Source organism: Nomascus leucogenys, chromosome 6, assembly GCF_006542625.1.
Source record: "Nomascus leucogenys isolate Asia chromosome 6, Asia_NLE_v1, whole genome shotgun sequence".
NCBI lineage: Eukaryota > Metazoa > Chordata > Mammalia > Primates > Hylobatidae > Nomascus > Nomascus leucogenys.
In genome coordinates, this window is record NC_044386.1 from 109,674,475 (window position 1) to 109,695,512 (window position 21,038).

Here is a 21,038-nt window from a genome sequence, read left to right on the forward strand (position 1 = left end):
CAACACGGCAAAACCCCATCTCTACCAAAAAAAATACAAAAATTAGCTGGGCGTGGTGGTGTGCGCCTGTAATCCCAGCTACTCGGTAGGCTGAGGCAGGAGAATCGCTTGAACCTGGGAGGCAGAGGTTGCTGTGAGCCAAGATTGCTCCATTGCACTCCAGCCTGGGTGACAGAGTGAGACTCTGTCTTTAAAAAAAAAAACCAAAAAAAAAAAAAAAAACGTAAAATGACTTAAGGCAGCATGGCTCAAGGTATGATTCAGAATCACCAGAACTGCTGTTGAAAGTACAGGTTTCTGGTCTGACTAGAGCTTCTCCTTCAGCCTGGAGGCTGCAGTGCAGATGTGTAGGACAGAGCCACAGCTGCCCTGAGACTGCTGTGTAATAGGAGATAGGAGCAAGAAACAAAAGCTGACTTCAGTGCACAGGGGGATAAAGGCAGATTCCTGGGTGCAACCTTTGAACTGGTCTCTGGGAGCAGAGGCCAAAGAATTTGCATTTTTAACAAGCTCCCAGGTGATTCTTGTGCATGCATAATTTGGAAATGGCCCAACTTTTAAAGCAAGCAGCAGCCCTTTACCACAGAGCTGTGGCACTGAGGCCTCACAGTTTGTTTGTTTTTTTTCGAGACAGAGTCTTGTCTTGTTGTCCAGGATGGAGTGCAGTGGCACAATCTCGGCTCACTGCAACCTCCGCCTCCTGGGTTCAAGCAATTCTCATGCCTCAGCCTCCCAAGTAGCTGGGACTATAGGCATGCACCACCATGCCTGGCTAATTTTTGTATTTTTAGTAGAGATGGGTTTTCACCATGTTGGCCAGACTGGTCTTGAACTCCTGACCTCAAGTGATCTGCCTGTCTCGGCCTCCCAAAGTGCTGGGATTACAGGCGTGAGCCACTGTGCCCAGCCAGCCTCACAGTTCTGAGGGTTACCATGAAAGTGAACCAGGACATGACAGAAGCCATTTCAACCACTGGAGATGGATCGGATTCTATTCCTACATTTACTTGGAACCATCCAGCTTTCATGAAGAAGGAAGGGCTGTATGGCCAGTTGGAACCACAGAGAGAAAGGCTCCAGTTGAACCATTTAAGAGCTGGTCCTCCCATGCAGGGTGAGCCAGCCCAGACGGTGTCCTCATATGGCTTGCCTCGGGGTAGGTAAAACATAAAACCTTGAACACTTGTGCAGAGAGAGCAGCATCTTTAATTTGACCTGAACCTGACTTGCTTACCTTGCTCTGTCACTGGGGCATCTGTGCACTCATGGAGGGGGACAATCAGTCTAGGATGCTGGGAATGAGGCTTACCATCCCCAGTAGAGATCTCTGAACAGAATCTTTGTTCTTCCCTAACAAAAAAGTGTGTGAAGGACAAACACTTCAAGGGGTCATGCTCATTCTCATAGTGAGAAGAAATAAGACAGAGACCGGATCCTTTGCAACAACCCTCAATTTTACTTAGGGTCAGTGAGAAATCAATTCAGATGGTAACAGTACACAGGACCAACTGGGTCTGCAGTCTCCCTTCATTTTGGCTCCTGACGTTGGACCTCCCTAGTTGAGAATAAACCTGAACTAAAAATCCATGTAGTTAGGTAGTCTGGGCACAGGAAACCAAAGTGGGGTTGGAGATGCGGACTCTCTGGCATTCTGAATGTGACAGAGTTGAAGATTTGAGACACAGCATTGAGTGTGGAGACCTGGAGAAGGCCCCTCAGTGGAGGAGGAAGGACTGGGGTTTCCCAGTCAGCATGCCTCCTGCGAGTTTGAATATTTGTGTCCCTCTCAAATTCATACTGAAACTTAACCTCCAATGCAGCATATTAAGAGGTGGGGCCTTTAGAAGGTGATTAGGTCATGAGCGCTTCTCCCTCGGGAATGGGATTAAGGCCCTAATGAAAGAGGCTTCACACAGCCTGCCTTTCTTACCGTGTGAGGATGCAGTAACCACCTTGGGAGCAAAAAGCAGCCCTCGCTAGACACCAAACCTGCCAGCACCTTCATCTTGGACTTCCTGCTTCTAGAACTGTGAGAAAATGAATTTCTGTTCTTTATAAATTACCCAGTCTCAGGTATTTTTGTCATAACAGCACAGACTAACATACCTAGAGACTTGCATTCCAACTAGAGGTGCAAGCACACCTGTAATTCTGCCCTCTCAACTCCTAATGCCAGAGATTGCTAAATAAATATTAAAAATATTGCTGGGCGCGGCCCAGCACTTTGGGAGGCCGAGGCAGGCAGATCACCTGAGGTCAGGAGTTCCAGACCAGCCAGACCAACATGGCGAAACCCTGCCTCTACTAACAAATACAAAAATTAGCTGGGTGTGGTGGTGGGCGCCTGTAATCCCAGCTACTTGGGAGGCTGAGGCATGAGAATCACTCGAACCCGGGAGGCAAAGGTTGCAGTGAGCTGAGATCTTGCCATTGCACTCCAGCCTGGGCAACAGAGCAAGACTCCATCTCAAAAAAAAAAAAAAAAAAAAGAAAGCAAAAACTGTCAAAGGAAATCTTCTTTGACAAAGAATGGAGAGAATAATACAGCCATTAGCAGAGGTTGAGGCTATACAGCTTGAGAGAAGTAGAGACTAGTTAAGGATGGTAGGTGCTGGGACTTCAAAGTCCACATGGGACAGGTAACCAAGTGTAACCTAGGAACGTCAAGGGACCAGAACCAGACTCTGAGAGGTACACAGGCAGGAAAAATGTAAGCTGCAAACAAAAACAGGATGACGTGCAAGCAATCTAAAAAAATACTTTAAAAAATATATATGGCTGGGCGCGGTGGCTCACGCCTGTAATCCCAGCACTTTGAGAGGCCGAGGCAGGTGGATCACGAGGTCAGGAGATCGAGACCATTCTGGCTAACACGGTGAAACCCCGTCTCTACTAAAAATACAAAAAAAAAAAAAATTAGCCGGGTGTGTTGGCGGGCGCCTGTAGTCCCAGCTACACGGGAGGCTGAGGCAGGAGAATGGTGTGAACCCGGGAGGCGGAGCTTGCAGTGAGCCGAGATGGCGCCACTGCACCCCAGCCTGGGCGACAGAGCGAGACTCCGTCTCAAAAAAAAAAAAAAAAAAAATATATATATATATATATATATATGTGCAATCACCAAAGAGCTAAAGATACTCAGTCTTGAAATGAGAAAGTGACTAAAAATAAGCAAATAAGATTTTACAAATTATACATGCTGGAAATGTAAAAATACAATTATTGAAATTTACTCTATGTATGGTATAAACCCTAGACTGGAGGCAGATGACATAAAAATTTAGCAGGTCTGGAAAACAACTGAGGAATCACCCAGAATGCACCACAGTGATAAAAGAAATATAAAAAAGAAGCTAAGACAGATGGAGGATAGACAGAGAAGCTTTGGCATAATGTTTCATAGCAGTTTTAGAAAAAAAGACTAGTGAGAATACAGGGATGAGAAAACAAAGACGGTGAATTTTTCAGAACTGAAGAAAGATGTGAGATCTCAGAATCAAAGAGCTCATTAAGTTCCAAGAAAGGTACATTTAAAAAAAAAAAAAAGCCAGGCTGGGCACGGTGGTTCACATCTGTAATCCCAGCACTTTGGGAGGCTGAGGCGGGTGGAACATGAGGTCAGGAGATCGAGACCATCCTGGCTAACACGGTGAGACCCTGTCTCTACTAAAAAAAAACCAAAAAAATTAGCCGGGCCTGGTGGTGGGCACCTGTAGTCCCAGCTACTCAAGAGGCTGAGGCAGGAGAATGGAGAGAACCCAGAAGGCAGAGGTTGCAGTGAGCCGAGAGCGCACCACTGCACTCCAGCCTGGGCGACAGAGCGGGACTCTGTCTCAAAAAACAAACAAACAAATAAAATAAAAAAACAGGCCAAGTGCAGTGGCTCATGTCTATAATCCCAGCACTTTGGGAGGCCAACGCAGGCAGATCACTTGAGGTCAGGAGTTTGAGACTAGCCTGGCCAACATGGTGAAACTCTGTCTCTACTAAAAATACAAAAAAAAACCCACAAAAAACAGAAAAATCAAAACGTAGTGGGGCATGCTGGTGTGTGCCTATAGCCTGTAATCCCAGCTACTTGGAAGGCTGAGGCAGGAGAATCGCTTGAACCTGGGAGATGGAGGTTGCAAAGAGCCAAGATCATGCCACCGCACTTCATCCTGAGCGACAGAGTGCGACTCCCTCTCAAAAAAATTAAAACAATTAAAAAAACCTCATGTAGATATATTGCAAATTATGTAAGATAAAACCTAAAGGCCGGGCGCGGTGGCTCACGCCTGTAATTCCAGCACTTTGGGAGGCCAAGGTGGGCGGATCACTTGAGGTCAGGAGTTTGAGATCAGCCTGGCCCACATGGCAAAACCCTGTCTGTACTAAAAATACAAAAATTAGCTGGGCTGGTGGCATGCACCTGTAGTCAAAGCTACTTGGGAGGCTGAGGCAGAAGAATAGCTTAAACCAGGGAGGTGGAGGTTGCAGTGAGCTGAGATCATGCCACTGCACTCCAGCCTTGGCAATAGAGTGGGTGGGATTCACTCTCAAAAGAGAAAGGCAAATATAAGAACTTATTGAGAAACTGCAGGAATGAATATAACCTGTTGTACAACCATGGTTTAACTGTAGATTTTTAGCCTAGTTTTTTTTTTTTTTTTTTTTTTTTTTTTTGAGATGGAGTCTAGCTCTGTCACCCAAGCTGGAGTGCAGCGGCATGATCTCGGCTCACTGCAACCTCCGCCTCCCAGGTTCAAGTGATTCTCCTGCCTCAGCCTCCCAAGTAGCTGGGACTAAAGGCACCCACCACCACGCCTGGCTAATGTTTTATAGTTTTAGTAGAGACAGGGTTTCACCGTGTTAGCCAGGATGGTCTTGATCTCCTGACCTTGTGATCCACCCGCCTTGGCCTCCCAAAGTGTTGGGATTACAGGCGTGAGCCACCACACCCGGCCTTTTTTTTTTTGAGATGGAGTTTTGCTCTGTCACCCAGGCTGGAGTGCAGTGGCATGACCTCAGCTCACTGCAACCTCCGCCTCCTGGGTTCAAGTGATTCTCCTGCTTCAGCCTCCCGAGTAGCTGGGATTCCAGGTGCCCGCCACCATCCCTGCTAATTTTTTTGTATTTTTAGTAGAGACGGGGTTTCACTGTGTTAGCCAGGATGGTCTCGATCTCTTGACTTCGTGATCCACCCGCCTGGGCCTCCCAAATTGCTGGGATTACAGGGGTGAGCCTCGGTGCCCAGCCTGCCTAATGTGTTTCTTTGGAATTTATCAAAATGTCTCTGGAGGCTGGACACAATGGCTTCATGCCTGTAATCCCAGCACTTTGGGAGGCCAAGGCAGGCAGATAACTTGAGGTCAGGAGTTCGAGACCAGCCTGGCCAGCATGGTGAAACCCTGTCTCTACTAAAAATACAAAAATTAGACGGGCGTGGTGGCACGCACCTGTAATCCCAGCTACTAGGGAGGCTGTGGCATGAGAATCGCTTGAACCCAGGAGGCGGAGGTTGCAGTGAGCCGAGATTGCACCACTGTACTCCAGCCTGGGTAACAGAGCGAGACTCCATCTCAAAAAAAAAAAAAAAAAAAAGTCTCTGGAACATTTCATTTCCTGTTTTGTTACTGACCTGTGACTCTGTAAAAGTCTACTTTTGCAATTTGGATTAATACTTTTATGAATGCAAATTGGAGATGCTGTTCAAAAAAAAAAATAGAAAAGTCTTACAAAGGAAGGACAATCACAGTGATAGCAGACATCTAGTTAGCTACAATAGACACCCAGAGTCCATTCAAACCTAGAGAAAACTCAGCCTTGAATTTGCTATCAGCTACACCATTCAAGAGCAAGGGGGAAATGAAGACATTTTCAGACATGCAAAGACTCAAGAGTTTGCAATGTACAAAACTTTAGTGGAAGAAAACAGGTGTACTTAAGCAAAAAGAGAATTTGTCTAGGGGCATAAACTAATGAGAGGGAGGGTATACCTAAATAAATACTGGCTATAAATGTAATACTATTTTATAGTTTAAAAAGAGGCAGGAACTAAAATTCTAGATAGCAGTATTTTTAAGAGTTATTCAAGGCTGGGCATGGTGGCTCATGCCTGTAATCCCAGCACTTTGGGAGGCTGAGGCAGGAGAATCATGAGGTCAGGAGTTTGAGACCAGCCTGGCCAACGTGGTGAAACCCCGTCTCTTAACTAAAAATACAAAAAATTAGCCGGGCGTGGTGGTGCACACCTGTAGTCCCAGCTACTAGGGAGGCTAAGGCAGGAGAATGGCTTGAACCTGGGAGGTGGAGGTTGCAGTGAGCCAAGATCGTGCCACTGCACTACAGCCTGGGCGATAGTGCGAGACTCGTCTCAAAAAAAAAAAAAAAAGTTATCCAAGGTTTCTTCTTGTTCAGAAGAAATATAAGCACACCTTGTGATTCAGATGCACAAAGAAATGTATGGGAATGTTGACTGCAGCGCTATTTGGTGTGGTGAAAAGTGAACAACAACTGATTATCAAAAGAGAATGCATACATAAAATACTATCTGTTTATAAAATACTATTAAGTAAACTAAAGGAATGATGTAAGTATATACATGTATCAACATAAATCTCAAAAATATTAGTGAGGGAAAAGAAAGTTGCAGAGTGAGACGTACTTTCAACATATTTAAAAAATTCACCTGGGTGCAGTGGCTCACACCTGTAATCCCAGCACTTTGGGAGGCTGAGGTGGGCGGATCCCCTGAGGTCAGGAGTTCCAGACCAGTGTGGCCAACTTAGTGGAACGCCATCTCTACTAAAAAATAAAAAATAAAAAAATCCAAAAACAGGTACTAAGAGGACAGACCTTGCATCAAATGGTGTTAGGAAAACTGGACATCCACAAGCAAAACCATGCATCATGTATTTTGTATATGGTGTATATACAAAAAAATTACACCATATACAAAAATTAACCCAAAACGTTCTTGCCACAAAAACAACAAAAAATTGGGTAACTATGTGAAATGACGGATATGTTAATTTGCTTCACTATAGTAACCTTTTTACTACCTGTATGTAGCCTCATAACATCATGTATACCTTATACCAAATTAAATTGATTTAAAAAGAAATTTAACCCAAAATGGATCAAAGACTTTACCTGTAAGAGCTAAAACTATAACTTTGGGAGGCCAAGGCAGGTGGATCACCAGAGGTCAGGAGTTAAAGACCAGCCTGGCCAGCATGGAGAAACCCCATCACTACTAAAAATACAACAATTAGCCAGGCGTAGTGGCGCACGCCTGTAATCCCAGCTACTCGGGAGACTGAGGCAGGAGAATAGCTTGAATCCTGGCCAGGCGCGGTGGCTCTCGCTTGTAATCCCAGCACTTTGGGAGGCCGAGGCGGGCGGATCACGAGGTCAGGAGATCGAGACCACGGTGAAACCCCGTCTCTACTAAAAATACACACAAAAAAATTAGCCGGGCGTGGTGGCGGGCGCCTGTAGTCCCAGCTACTCGGAGAGGCTGAGGCAGGAGAATGGAGTGAACCCGGGAGGCGGAGCTTGCAGTGAGCCGAGATCGCCCCACTGCACTCCAGCCTGGGTGACAGAGCGAGACTCCGTCTCAAAAAAAAAAAAAAAAAAAATAGCTTGAACCCGGGAAGCGGAGGTTGTGGTGAGCCGAGATGGCACCATTGCACTCCAGCCTGGGCAACAAGAGTGAAACTTCGTCTCAAAAAAAAAACAAAAGCTAAAACGAAAGCTCCTAGAAGAAAACGGGAAAAGCTTCATGGCATTAGATTTAGCAACGATTTCTTAGATATGACACTAAAAACACAGGCAACAAAACATATAAAGTGGACTACAACAAAGTCATCTTTTGTTAAAAAAAAAAATCTCGTAATCCTACTCCCGCAAAACTAATTTAAAAAAATTAAGTTCAAAGTTTTCCAAAATGTACCATACCCTGGGGATTACACTGAACTTTGTTCATTTGTTTTCTTTTAATTCGGCTTTTTTGGTTGCCCTTCACCTACTTTTTCGCAGAGCCCTCCGCTGGGGCTTCACTTGGGCAAACAACTATCGTAGTCGAAAAGCTTTGACCTAACAATTTCCTCGTACCCAAGATGATCGCTTTTCCAGACAGCTTAATAAATTTTGGCTTTAATGGATGACTGGATGCAGAATAAAATACATAAAAATAAACCTCAGCTGCTCAGCAACGACTGAAAAACCACCACCGGGCAATCCCTCCCCGTGGCCATCGAGCAAAGTTCCACCGCCTCCCCTACACTCCGCCTACTGCCCGGCTCCCGGGGTCGGAAAGCCCCGGGCCACTTCCGGGCCTTCCCGGAAGTCCCTGTCACTTAACCACTGAAGTAACCCGCAATGCGGAAGGGCGAGGGGATTGCGAGTCACCGAGTTTCCGGCGCGGCTAGAGGTACTGGGGAACCAGAATCCCCCACCGGCCCAATCATGTTGCTGCTGGGGTCTCTCCCGTGCCCAGCAATGGTTGTCAGTAAGCGGGCGGCACTTCCTTTCCAATACGTCTTTTCTTTTTTCATTTTTGAGACGGAGTCTCGCTCTGTCACCCAAGCTGGAGTGCAGTGGCGCGATCTCGGCTCAGTACAACCTCCGCATCCCGGGTTCAAGCGATTCTCCTGCCTCAGCCTCCTGAGTAGCTGGGATTACAGGCGCGAGCCACTGTGCCCGGCTAATTTTTTTTGTATTTTTAGTAGAGACGGGGCCTCGCCATGCTGGCCAGGCTGATCTTGAACTCCTGACCTCAAGTGATTGGCCCGCCTCGGCCTCCCAAAGTGCTGGGATTACAGGCGAGAGACACCGCGTCTGGCCCCCTTCCAACTTTCTAAATGGGAAAGGCTGCTACCATTTATTGAGCACTTATGTGTCAGGCTCCATCAGGCACGTCACAGTCTAACCTGATAATTACACAACCCATCTCACTGACAAGGAAGCCAGGTTCGGAGGGGTTGAGGCCCGCAACCTGAGGGAGGTGACTCCGGGACACACAATTAGTCCTGCTTTGCTGAAGGACAAATATGCAGCCTACCAGTCGGAGGCTGGAGAAGGAGCAGCAGCAGCTTAAACCTTAATCCACAGTTATTTTTATTTTCCATAACGTCTTAGGAACTAGTACTTATATAATCTCAAGTCCCTGAGGGGCCAGAGATCCCACCATGCAAAATAGCAAACAGACCCAAGACTTGGGGAGAGGCAGTGAGTGCATCAGAAATGGATGGGTACATCTGATTCCCACACGCGGGGCTCAGCTTAGTTAGCAGGAGACCTTCAGATTGAGAAAAAACGCAAGTCTTTTTTTGACCTCTAATATCTGGGAAGGATGGAGGGAGCTCTGGAGACACAGAAAAGATGGCGTATGAATCCTCTCCGGCCTGAACGAAGCTGGAGTTGTGCCTCTGGATAGCTTCAAGCACTGATCAGAGTGTCAGCCCCCGCTCCTTGAACAGATGCTTTAGAGCCTCTTCCAGTTGCCGGTTTGTTCCCTGAAGCCCCTTCACCACCTGCGCTGCCCACTCGAAGTATTCCTGGACTCGATGTTCTGACCATCCTGCATAAGAGTCAACAGAAACTTGCTAGCGTGATGTCAAGGAAAGCACTGCCTTTTCCCCACTTCCTGGCAAGCTTGGTTCAAGGCCATGAGTTCCTGATGGAATGAGCTGTCCTGAAAACTTCCCCTTGGCCCAGCTATTGTATTTTTACTGTATGAAAGAAGATCAAAGAGTGGTCCAATAGGATTAATTTGGGAATTAAGAATGCCCAGGGTTTTTCAGGGGAACTGACCAACCTGTGTCTTCAGAAGGCGGCATCCCCCTCCCTTTTCCCTTAGAGCCCATAGAAAGCGTACCCTCTGGGGTGCGGCGATTCAGGTCCCTCAGATTGTACAGCTTGTCTGCCAGCTTCACCAGTTTGGCCCCGGGGCTACTGTGGGGCGCTTGCTCCACCTGCAGCCTCTTTCTCTCCAGCTTGGGCAGAGTCTTGTCATCTGTTACCTCCTCCACCAGGCGCCGCACTTGTGCCCCAAAGTGTAGCTCCACCTCATCCAGGGTGGTGTCCGTGTCCTCCACCGTGTCATGGAGCAGGGCCGCCTGGGGACAAGTTCCCACTCAGCCCTGAGATGTCAGCCAAGGGTTGCCCATTGCTGAATGGGGCCCCTGATCCCCATCCCAGGCTCCTAGCAGAGAAGGGGGAAAGTTACCTGTAACACCACAATGTCAGTGATTCCCGCCTCGTGGGTCAGGATCCGTGCCACACCTGACGGGGAGGGGCAAAGCAGGAAGTCAGGTCGGAGGTAGTCCCAAGGCGGTGTGTTGTGGGTTTTGGAGAGCCAGATGTGGCCCCTTGTGGACTCTCACTAGCTGGGTGACCTTGGTCAAGTCCCTTACCCTCTGGGAGTCAACCGACAAAGGGAACGATCATGCCTACCGTTCCAATTGTTATGAGGCTTAAACGGTATATCGCACTAAGCTTGGGACAAAATAGGTGCTCAATGAGGTGCACGCCCCCCACGTTTCCTTCCCAGTCCCCACAGCCCAGGTGCCGCAGGCGGCGCTCCGCGGCCAACGCGCCCACCGATGGGGTGGTTGATGTAGGGGGTCCCTTCGGGGTCCTTCCGCCGCTGCTGCCGGTGCTTGCGAGCCGCGAAGTCGGCAGCCTCCAGCAGCTGCGCCGCCTCGGAGCCCATCGCGCGGATGGGGCGGGCGACTGCGGCCGCGGGGGCCCGGACGGAACGTTTACAGCGCCCCCTGGCGCCGGGGAGGCCCGGGGATCGTGGAGGCTAATTCAGCGGGCCGAGTTGGGCCTGCCCCAGATGAATTTCTCTGGAGCTGACATGCCCGGCGCAGAGAGCAAGTGATGTGGACAGCTGCCTTCAGCATCGCAGCCCCCAGCTCAGTGTGCTCTGTTGGGGGTGCAAGAACATAAGCCTGGCTCTCTGGGAGCCCACAGTCTGTGGAAAAGAGGAAGACAGACAAGAAATAAGGCAGTGGCCTCACAGTGCTCTGAATCCAGGGTGGCCAAGGCTCAGGGGACTATGGGAGTGGGAAGAAAGGACAATCCACATACCCTCAGACTCAGAGACAGCTTCTCCCAGAAGCTCCCCCCATGAACAATCTTCAACCTGTAAAAGCTCTGAAAATTCTCCAAGTGTTCTAAAAATAGTTCTCCCTGTAGGGATGGGCCAGGTTCTGTGGGCAGGGGAGTCTACCTTTGGGCCCTCCAGGAGACCCTAGGGACTGACCTGAAAAATCAGAGCATTCACTGGGAGCCCTGCCTAATTGCTTCAGACTTAGGCTCCCAGGTAGCTGTGACGTTTCTGCAGGAACTGCCTTTGTCCTCAGTGTTGCAGATGAAATTTGCACTGTCTTCTTATGCCATGAGAGCTCCTATGTCAGTCTCTAGGCATCTTCTGTGGGCCCCTGGGGTGATGAGTGTTGTCATTGCTGTCCTGGGATCATGATGTTGTCAGGCCTGGGTAGGCACTAGAATAACACTTAATTCTGCTGGCTGGTGGCCTTCTGGAGAAATTCTCTGCCTTAGGGCAGCTGAGGGGTAAGAGAAACCTGGTGATCCCTATAGAACTTCTCTGTGAGAGGGGGTTCCCTATTAGCTAAGTATACTCTAATCAGACAGGTAGCTTTTGTGTTCTGGCTGGTAGCTGGGGCAGATAAGGCTCAGGGGAAAAGCTAATGAAAGGAGTCACCCTTGGTTTTCAGCTAGTCTTGGTGGTTGCCATGTAGCAGAGGTTAGGGAGGGAAGCCCCACATGCTGGAACTGAGGTCTCTGGGACCTGAAATAGGAGGGTCAGAATTCCCAGAGCTTCCATGGCAGCCTGGAAGTTGGAGAATGGGTAGAAACATATTTGGCTCTAAATGCTTGTTTGTTCTTCATACTAATGGCTCAGCTGCTCTCTCATCCCTCATTCTGTCCTCTAGTCCTTTGAGCCTTCTCTCCCTCAGCAGTTTGGCAATGCAGGCCCCATGTTTTCCAACAGGAGATAAAAACCCAGTCCCTGTCATCTCTCTCTAAAAGCCTGTGATAGAGAAGCTTCAGGCTCGTATTAATGGTGCCCGAGGGCCTTGGGGCTTTGATTTTTATTTCCTTATTGTCTGCAGTCATGGCCTAGAAAGAGAGATGTTGGGGTTCCCAGGACCAGGACAGGGGTGGTGGTGAACTCTCATGGGCATCCAGAGAAGGAGGTCAGGCCCCTTGCTGACAGGCCTATCCGTGGGTCTACTGCTGCTCTTCAGCTGGGTGACCCTTGTCCAGCCAACCTCTCTCTCAGGTACAGCACTTACCCCTGCGGCCCACCTGCCTCTGGTGCTATGGGCTATTCCTGGGAACTGGAACTGATGGGGATGGGTGGAAGGGTGTCTTCGTCTGGTAGGGGCTGATCTCTTTTACTCTCCAGTAGGGGTGGAGTGAGCTGTGGAAAGATCCCTCCTGCTTGTCTCTAGCCCCCCCACCTCTCTCTTCAGCTCTGGTCCACCACCCTCACTTGTGCCAGACCGCTCGGGATGTCGATGGCCGCCACTACCCTGGTTTCTTTTGCCCTCGTCTCTCTGATTCTCCAGAGGAAGCCTACTGCTGCCACCTGCAGGCTGCAGGGGGCTCCTGCTGCACCGCGGCTGAATTTGAGGCCCTGTACCAAGTCAATCTGTCCGCTCTTCCGCCCCCGCCCATCCTCAGGTGAGATCTCCAACCTCGGAGCCACTGGAACATCGACAAGGGTGTTCCAGTATCTGGGGCTCTGTTCCTAAATTATGGGGTGGGAGGCTTGTAACTTACAGACTAGCGAAGAGACAGACTGCAACAGAAAATCATGTAGATCATGATTACAATTACAAAGGAGAAGTTCAGGGGGCTGTGCAAGCTGGTAATGGGGACCCATCCTGAATCTGCCCATAGGTGGCTCTAGGATGAGCTCCTAAATTCGTATGCAAATGTGTGTATGTAAGACTACACTTATTTGGGGAGGGAGTCCTGAGCTTTCTCCGGACTCCCAGGGGTTCTGTACCCTCCACATTGCGCAGCAGCGAGAGCGCGGCCGGGGCCGGGATCCAGATACTTTTTCTCTCCCGCAGGGGCTCAGGCCCGCTCCTAGTGTTGGGCCTCTACAACCTACTGGTTGTGACCCTGATGACCGTAGACCTCGTGCACTTCTGCTGCGGTCGGGGCCGGAGTCGGGGCTGGAGCCACCGCAGGCCTCCCTCTGGGTCCTCCGCCGCGAGCTTCCTGCAGGTCTCTGCGGGGACAGCTTAGGCGCGCCCGGAACTTGCCTGCACCTGCGATCCAGAGCCAAGCGCCCCGCCCCTGCCCGGGCGCGCTCACTCCTTAGCTCTGCCCCTCTCTAACCCCACCTCCGACGCAAGAGTAGGGCGGGGCAGCTCCCGGCCGCGTCCAGAGCCCCGACTCGCCCCGCGCCAGAGACTGCGCCTGCGCGGGCACCGGACAACCTCTCCGCGATGACTGTGAGTGGTCCAGGGACCCCCGAGCCCCGGCCGGCCACCCCCGGGGTGCGTACCCAACCCCCGCGCCATCACCCCTTCGCACCCGCCCTGACCATCCTCGGCCTCCTTCTCTCCATCCATGAGGCTCGCCCCGATCCCTCCTCTCCTCTCCCCTTAGCTCCCGGGCTCTGCCCCGAATCCCCTCCGACGTTTCCGCCCCCTTTCTCTCTACAGGCCAGCTCAGTGGAGCAGCTGCGGAAAGAGGGCAATGAGCTGTTCAAATGTGGAGACTACGGGGGCGCCCTGGCGGCCTACACTCAGGCCCTGGGTCTGGACGCGACGCCCCAGGACCAGGCCATTCTGCACCGGAACCGGGCCGCCTGCCACCTCAAGCTGGTGAGGGAGACTGGCGCTCTTCCCCTTGCCTGCCCGGGCCCCGGTTCGCCCATCTAAGCTGATGCTTGGGCCCCAGCTGGGCATTCACGCTCCCAGGCCATCCCCGCTTGCCAGATGTCTTTTGCACCTCAGGGTGGTGGGGGATCGGGTGACCTTGGAGAGCGAAAGTACCCCTGCTGCCTGATTAGTGCCCCGAGAGGGAGATGACCATTCCTTCAGGCTCCTGTCTTTCTCTTACAGGAAGATTATGACAAAGCAGAAACAGAGGCATCCAAAGGTAGGGGAATGGTGGGCCCTGGTGTGGAGCTGTAGGGCTTCTGTGGTGGGCAAGGACTCTGGGACCGCTGCACCATCACATTCTCCTCCTTTGGCCCCAGAGACACATCTGCCTTCTTTCTTTCCCACTGCCTCGGGCCTTTCCTTTTCTGCAGCTACCCTCACCTTTTCTGAGGCTGAAGCACCGAGCCCCACATTCGTCCCCCCACCTTCTTCTGGCCTTCCCTCGAGATCTTTCCCTACCGCTCTTGCCTGGAGACGGTGGCCTCATGGGTGCTGACAGCGCTCCTGTTTGTGCTCAGCCATTGAAAAGGATGGTGGGGATGTCAAAGCACTCTACCGGCGGAGCCAAGCCTTAGAGAAGCTGGGCCGCCTGGACCAGGCTGTCCTTGACCTGCAGAGATGTGTGAGCTTGGAGCCCAAGAACAAAGTTTTCCAGGAGGCCTTGCGGAACATCGGGGGCCAGATTCAGGAGAAGGTATGTCAGTGACCCAGAGAGGTGGAAGCATTGACTGGTGGTGAAGGCGTCTGGGCCAGGGGTGTAGACACAGTTCTCCAGACAAGAGATACCGATGGCAAGTGAAACTTGCCTGTGGCCAGGGAAAAGCAAATTAAGATGACAGCACGTTACTGTTGATTTGGAGGTCTGTTTGGCAGATATTTAAAAGTTTGTACACTTTTCGAGAAGGAGAGAGGCAGACACATCAGTGGTGAGGCTGGGGGCCAAGGGCTCTCTGATGACTGCTGGAGGAGTATAAATTGGTACAGCTCTTTTGGAGAGTACTTTAGCATATCTATTAAATTTGAAATGAGCGTATCTTGTGATCCCATATGTTTACTTCTTGCTGTTTCTCTCAGAGAAACCTTGTCCATGTGCACAAGTAGACATGTGTATGTTTGTTTCAGCCTTTTTTGTAGTAAGAAAAACTTGGAACTTGCCTAAATGCCCAGCCATAGAGGAATGGCTGAATAAATTGGGTAATGTCCTTACTATAGACTCTTATATAGTTACTGAGAATAGGTAGATACACACATATTGAAATGGGAAGCTCTGGGACACTTGTCGAATGAACAAAGCAAAATAGGCAGGGCATGGTGGTTCATGCCTGTAATCCCAGTGCTTTTGGAGGCCAAGATGGGACGATCACTGGAGGCCAGGAGTTTGAGACCAGCCTGGGCAACATGATGAGACCCTGTTGCTACCAAAACCTAAAAAGTTAGCTGGGTGTGGCGGCACACCCTTGTAGTCCCAGCTACCTGTGAGGCTGAGGCAGGAGAGTCCTTCGAGCCCTGGATTTTGCAGTTACAGTGAGATATGATCGTGCCACTGCACTCCAGCCTGGCTGACAGAGTGAGGCCCTGTCTCTTTTGAAAAAGAAAAGAAGCAAAATATACAATAACACATATAGTATAATATCATTTATGTTAATGATCCCTTGCATAGCAAAACAATGCTGTATTTTTTCTGTGGGTACACTTGGGTATGTAAATACAAAGGAAAATATTTAATGGTTTTTTTTTTGTTGTTTTTTGAGATGGAGTCTTGCTCTGTCACCCAAGCTGGAGTGCAGTGGCGCAATCTCGGCTCACTGCAAGCTCCACCTCCTGGGTTCACGCCATTCTCCTGCCTTAGCCTCCCCAGCAGCTGGGACTACAGGCACCCGCCACCACACCTGGCTAATTTTTTTGTATTTTTAGTAGAAACGGGGTTTCACCATACCCGGCTAATTTTTTGTATTTTTTAGTAGAGACAGGGTTTCACCGTGTTAGCCAGGATGGTCTTGATCTCCTGACCTCATGATCTGCCCGCCTCGGCCTCCCAAAGTGCTGGGATTACAGGCGTGAGGCACCGTGCCTGGCCAGAAAATATTAAATTTAATTAATTAATTAATTTTTCGAAACGGAGTCTTGCTCTGTTGCCCAGGCTGGAGTGCAGTGGTGCGATCTTGGCTCACTGCAACCTCCGCCTCCCAGGTTCAAGTAATTCTCCTGCCTCAGTCCTCCAAATAGCTGGGACTGGGACTACAGGAGCATGCCACCATGCCCATCTAATTTTTTGTATTTTTAGTAGAGATGCAGTTTCACCGTGTTGGCCAGGATGGTCTGGAGCCCCTGACCTTGTGATCTGCCTGCCTTGGCCTCCCAAAGTGCTGGGATTACAGGTGTGAGCCACTGCGCCCAGCCAAAAATATTTTATTTTTTAAGTTTATTTTTATTTTTATTTATTTATGTATTTTGAGACAGGGTCTCACTCTGTCACCCATGCTGGAGTACAACCTCTGCCTCCCGGGCTCAAGCAATCCTCCCACCTCAGCCTCCCAAGTAGCTGGGACAAATGCATGTCACCACGCTCGCCTAATTTTTATATTTTTTGTAGAGACAGGGTTTTACTGTGTTGCCCAGGTGGCTGGTCTTGAACTCCTAGGCTCAAGGGATCTACTCACCTCAGCCTCCCAACTTGCTGGGATAACAGGCGTGAGCCATGGCACTGGGCCAAATATGCATTTTTGTTTCTTTATTTTTTCAGGAAAACATTTTAAAAGATATACGTCAAAATGATAACGTTGTGACCCCTGGGGAAAGGAATGGGATTGAGAGGGCTTTCCAAAGGAGACTGCATCACCTGTTCATATTTTTTTAATAAAGAGAAATTGTATAAAATATGTATATTTTTAAATTAGGAGAAAAGAATCTAATTATGAGCTACAACCAAGCTCAAATTCACCAGATAATTTGATGTTAAAATGCTGATACAGTGGAAGCAGATAACATGATGGCAGACACTTCACTGAAATGCTGAAACCTGGGAAAGCAAATAGGTTTCCTCTCTCAATGCCAACTCTGATTGGCAGTGGCTGCCCAGAGTCCTATGTTGAGAAGAATTAGGAAGCAGATTGCCTAAGCCGAGCAGGGGAACGTGCCATGACTGGTTAGTCATGGCCGCCATGGATGCAAGAGAGGAAGGCGGGTGGTCCACATGCTAGGCTTGTGCCACCATCTATGCCCAGGACTTTGGGGGTGGGGGAGTAGGCCTAGGATGGTCTTGCCCGTTCAGATTATTATTTATTTATTTATGTATTTGTTTTGAGACAGAGTCTTATCCTGTCACCCAGGCTGGAGTGCAGTGGATCTCTGCTCACTGCAACCTCCACCTCCCAGATTCAAGTGATTCTCCTGCTTCAGCCTCCCGAGTAGCTGGGATTACAGGCAGCCGCCACCACACCTGGCTAATTTTTATATTTTTAGTAGAGACAGGGTTTCACCATGTTGGCCAGGCTGGTCTCAAACTCCTGACCTCAGATGATCTGCCCACCTCGGCCTCCCAAAGTGTTGGGATTACAGGCGTGAGCCACTGCGCCCAGCTCAGATTATTTTTAAAACAGTGAAAAGAGAATTCTGGAGCTAAAGGAAGTGTTAGCAACTACCTCACGATCTGCCAGCTCCCTGGCAGGAGGTATAAATGCTGAGTTCAGTGCCACGGGAAGCCCATTCACGCTGCCACAACGTAGATGGCACCACTGGGAGTGGGTTGCCTCGTAGCTGACACGATACCTCCCCTCCCGAAAGGCACTACAGCATCGGCGCTGCCCCTGCTGCCCAAGCAGGAAATAGCCCAGAAAGAAAAACAGCTGCGGGAAATTTAGGAGGCGCTGCCAGGCAAGTCTCTTCCTGCCCAGGGTAGCTAGGTGCTAGCCCTGAGCCTCCCAGAGTGAGGAGCTGGAGACAAATGAATAGGGAGTGTGATGTCTCTGGCCAACAGCCGTGATTGCCTCCGTGCTTTGTTGGTTTGTCTAGATGCGGTACATGTCCTCGACGGATGCCAAAGTGGAACAGATGTTCCAGATACTGCTGGACCCAGAGGAGAAGGGCACTGAGAAAAAGCAAAAGGTACAGGCCCCGGGCTGAGTCAGTGAGTGAGCTCCCACATGAGCCACCCATCCATAGCATCCTTCACCCATGTAGGTCCCCGAAGCCCCTGCTGCCCTGCTCTGCCGCTGCTCCAATCGTGCAGCTGGGCTCATGGGGCCTGGATGGGAGCTCTGAGGGTCTGGGGCTTTAGCGTGAACCAAGGAAAGAGAACCAGTGTTCACAGAGTACCTTGTTGGCCAGGCCCTGTGCCAGGAACTGGGTGTACAGAGGTAACTGAGGCACTGTCCCAGCCCCTCAGGCTCTGCTGGGGACTCATTTGCTCTAACCATCAATCCCGAGAGAAGGCTCTTCCCTCTACTTACAGGGGAAGCTAAACTTCAAAGAGGTTATTTTTTGGCCATGGTCACTCAACTGTGAAGTGGAAGCAGTGAGGTTCGGGGCTCGGGGCCCCTGCTCACCAGTGCTGCATCCTATGCCACGTGCAGTATCAACATTATAATGTACTTCCTTTGACGTAGGCTTCTCAGAACCTGGTGGTGCTGGCCAGGGAGGATGCTGGAGCGGAGAAGATCTTCCGGAGTAATGGGGTTCAGCTCTTGCAACGTTTACTGGACACGGGAGAGACTGACCTCATGCTGGCGGCTCTGCGTACGCTGGTTGGCATTTGCTCTGAGCATCAGTCACGGGTAGGTGGAGTGGAGGGGCTGGTTACAGCTTCAGTCCCTTTGTCTGTCTGTCCATCCGTCCCTCTGTCCACCCGTCTGTCCATCCGCCCATCTGCCTGTCCATCCATCCATCCACTCTTCCACCCTCTTACGTTACCTTATTCTACCCCTTACCTTATTCTAAAAAGAACTTAGGCAGGTCATGGTGCCTCACACCTGTAATCCCAGCATTTTGGGGAGGCTGATGCAGGTGGATCACTTGAGGTCAGGAGTTCAAGACCAGCCTGGCCAACAAGGCGAAACCCTGTCTCTACTAAAAATAAAAAAATTAGCCGGGCATGGTAGCACGCGCCTGTAATCCCAGCTACTCAGGAGGCTGAGGCATGAGACTTGCTTGAACCCAGGAGGTGGAGGTTGTAGTGAGCTGAGCTCGCGCCACTGCACTCCAGCCTGGGTGACAGAGCGAGACTATCTCAGAAACAAAACAAAACAAAACAACAAAAAAAGAAAAGGCAGAGTACAAGGAGATACATGTAACAAGAGAGAAAAAATAAAAATGGCGTGAAAAAGACCAACATAAATTAGGATGAAGTAGGGTAGAAAGAGCAAAAACAGCTTTGGGGTACCCCAAGCACTTGCTTTGTGGGGGGCTTACAAGTGTGAGCCCCAGCTTTCCTGCAGGCAACTCACAAAAACACATTGGTCACTGACTCCTTCAATGTCCATATGGCACAAGCAAGCTCATTGCCCAGAACGTGCCTGGCCACCACAGCATCTCTCTACCATCGAGACAGTGACCGGACACGTAGGGCTTGATCCCAACATGATTCTCAGCATGGATGGTGGTGGCCCAGCATGGACAGTTCAGCAAGAACAGTCCTGCTCCTGGGCCGGTGTGGTGAAGTCCATGCCCCCAGCTCTTACCTGAGCTGGCTTGCTCCAGGGGAGTGGGGACAAGAGACTAGACCCTTAGTTGCTTTTAGAGGAGCCCACAATTCCTAGATAGGGGTGGAACTGCGAAACAGTCAATGAAATCTCTTCAGGCTAAGCTTGGGCTGCACTCGGTCTCCCAAGGCTAAGATTGTTAAAAGCATATGCATTCTGTTGCCTCCTGCCTTCCTGTCCATTCCAGTTCACAGTCTTGGCCAAGGACACTTAGCTGCTAAGTGGAAGCAGTCAGGATTTGGGCTTAGTGGACCAAGCAGGCCTTCTAGGGTTCTCCAGCTTAGAAACAGGGTTGAGAGGGCGGGGCCTGGTGGCTCATGCCTGTAATCCCAGCACTTTGGAAGGCCGAGGCGGGCGGATCACAAGGTCAGGAGATAGAGAGCATCCTGGCTAACACGGTGAAACCCCGTCTCTACTAAAAATACAAAAAATTAGCTGGACGTGGTGGTGGTGGTGGTGGGCGCCTGTAGTCCCAGCTGCTCAGGAGGCTGAGGCAGGGAAATGGCGTGAACCTGGGAGGTGGAGCTTGCAGTGAGCCCAGATCGTGCCACTGCACTCAAGCCTGGGTGACAGAGCAAGACTCCGTCTCAAAAAAGAAAAAAAAAAAGAAACGGGGTGGAGAGGTCTCATGGGCCCATTCCGTGTACATTACGTCCACATCCCCAGGGTGTGGAAAGAACCTCGGGGTTTAGATTGGGGAAGAACTAGATCATTAAGCCTGGTGGTCGGGTAGCTTCGTCTAGGTTTAGGTCTTTTTCTTGGGGAGACGTGAGCTAAAGCAGCTGCTCCCAGGGCTGCGGTGTACTATGTCTTCTCTGGCACCAAGGAGAGGTAGTAGGGCATTGCTGTGTAATGTTTCCTTTAGGAAATCTTTCTAACAAAATTATCCCGCCATTACCCTGGGTCATGCCATCCATTCTGTCTTGTGTTCACCTGGAGCTGGGCCTTCCACCCAATTCTCTCCTTCTGGCTGTATTCTGTAACTCACAGTTAGGGATCTCTGTAGCTGCCCTTCACCAACTGGAAGCTTCTGTTTACCTCTCCCACCCCAGACAGTGGCAACCCTGAGCATACTGGGAACTCGGCGAGTAGTCTCCATCCTGGGTGTGGAAAGCCAGGCTGTGTCCCTGGCTGCCTGCCACCTGCTGCAGGTTATGTTTGATGCCCTCAAGGAAGGCATCAAAAAAGGCTTCCGAGGCAAAGAAGGCGCCATCATCGTGGGTGAGTGGAAGCAGGTCTGGGGTCTTTTGGACGTTACTGTCATGGAAGGGATGGGGCTGAGCCAGCCAGGCCAGTTTTTTGGGGACCAGACTTGCAGCTGCAGGTTGTTTGGAATATGCTTTGGTGACATTATTTTACTGTAGATTCTCAGCAGCCAAAGTGCCTCAGGACAAAGCTGGAGCTCAGTCTGGGGCCTGGGATGTGG

At 50.3% G+C, this 21,038-nt stretch overlaps 2 protein-coding genes across 9 annotated transcripts in view; one reads left to right on the top strand and one right to left on the bottom strand.

Moving 5' to 3' along the window:
• The window catches only part of HDDC3 (HD domain containing 3), a 22,588-nt gene extending 9,307 nt beyond the window's left edge, over positions 1-13,281 (bottom strand). For 2 of the 5 annotated variants that reach the window (XR_004030605.1, XR_004030606.1), the window contains exons 1-3: positions 10,585-12,281; positions 10,211-10,266; positions 9,860-10,100 (exon numbers count right to left, since the gene is read on the bottom strand). Coding sequence is in view for 3 of the 5 variants with exons in the window: in XM_003268509.4 (XP_003268557.1) it covers positions 9,432-9,562; positions 9,860-10,100; positions 10,211-10,266; positions 10,585-10,696 (540 nt within the window). In the remaining 2 variants the exon portion in view is untranslated. Of the gene's footprint in view, positions 1-9,075; positions 9,714-9,859; positions 10,101-10,210; positions 10,267-10,584; positions 12,282-12,308; positions 12,394-13,135 lie in introns of those variants that run through there. The other 3 variants (XM_003268509.4, XM_030815051.1, XM_003268510.4) reach the window with 3 other exon arrangements.
• Positions 12,489-21,038, top strand: part of UNC45A (unc-45 myosin chaperone A) — a 19,780-nt gene continuing 11,230 nt past the window's right edge. Inside the window, exons 1-8 of one of the 4 annotated variants that reach the window (XM_030815040.1) lie at positions 12,489-12,699; positions 13,095-13,481; positions 13,695-13,856; positions 14,097-14,133; positions 14,435-14,610; positions 17,928-18,020; positions 18,521-18,688; positions 20,665-20,833. In XM_030815040.1, coding sequence (XP_030670900.1) covers positions 13,476-13,481; positions 13,695-13,856; positions 14,097-14,133; positions 14,435-14,610; positions 17,928-18,020; positions 18,521-18,688; positions 20,665-20,833 — 811 coding nt within the window. In that variant the 5' untranslated portion in view covers positions 12,489-12,699; positions 13,095-13,475. Of the gene's footprint in view, positions 12,700-13,094; positions 13,527-13,694; positions 13,857-14,096; positions 14,134-14,287; positions 14,611-17,927; positions 18,021-18,520; positions 18,689-20,664; positions 20,834-21,038 lie in introns of those variants that run through there. The other 3 variants (XM_030815043.1, XM_030815039.1, XM_030815041.1) reach the window with 3 other exon arrangements.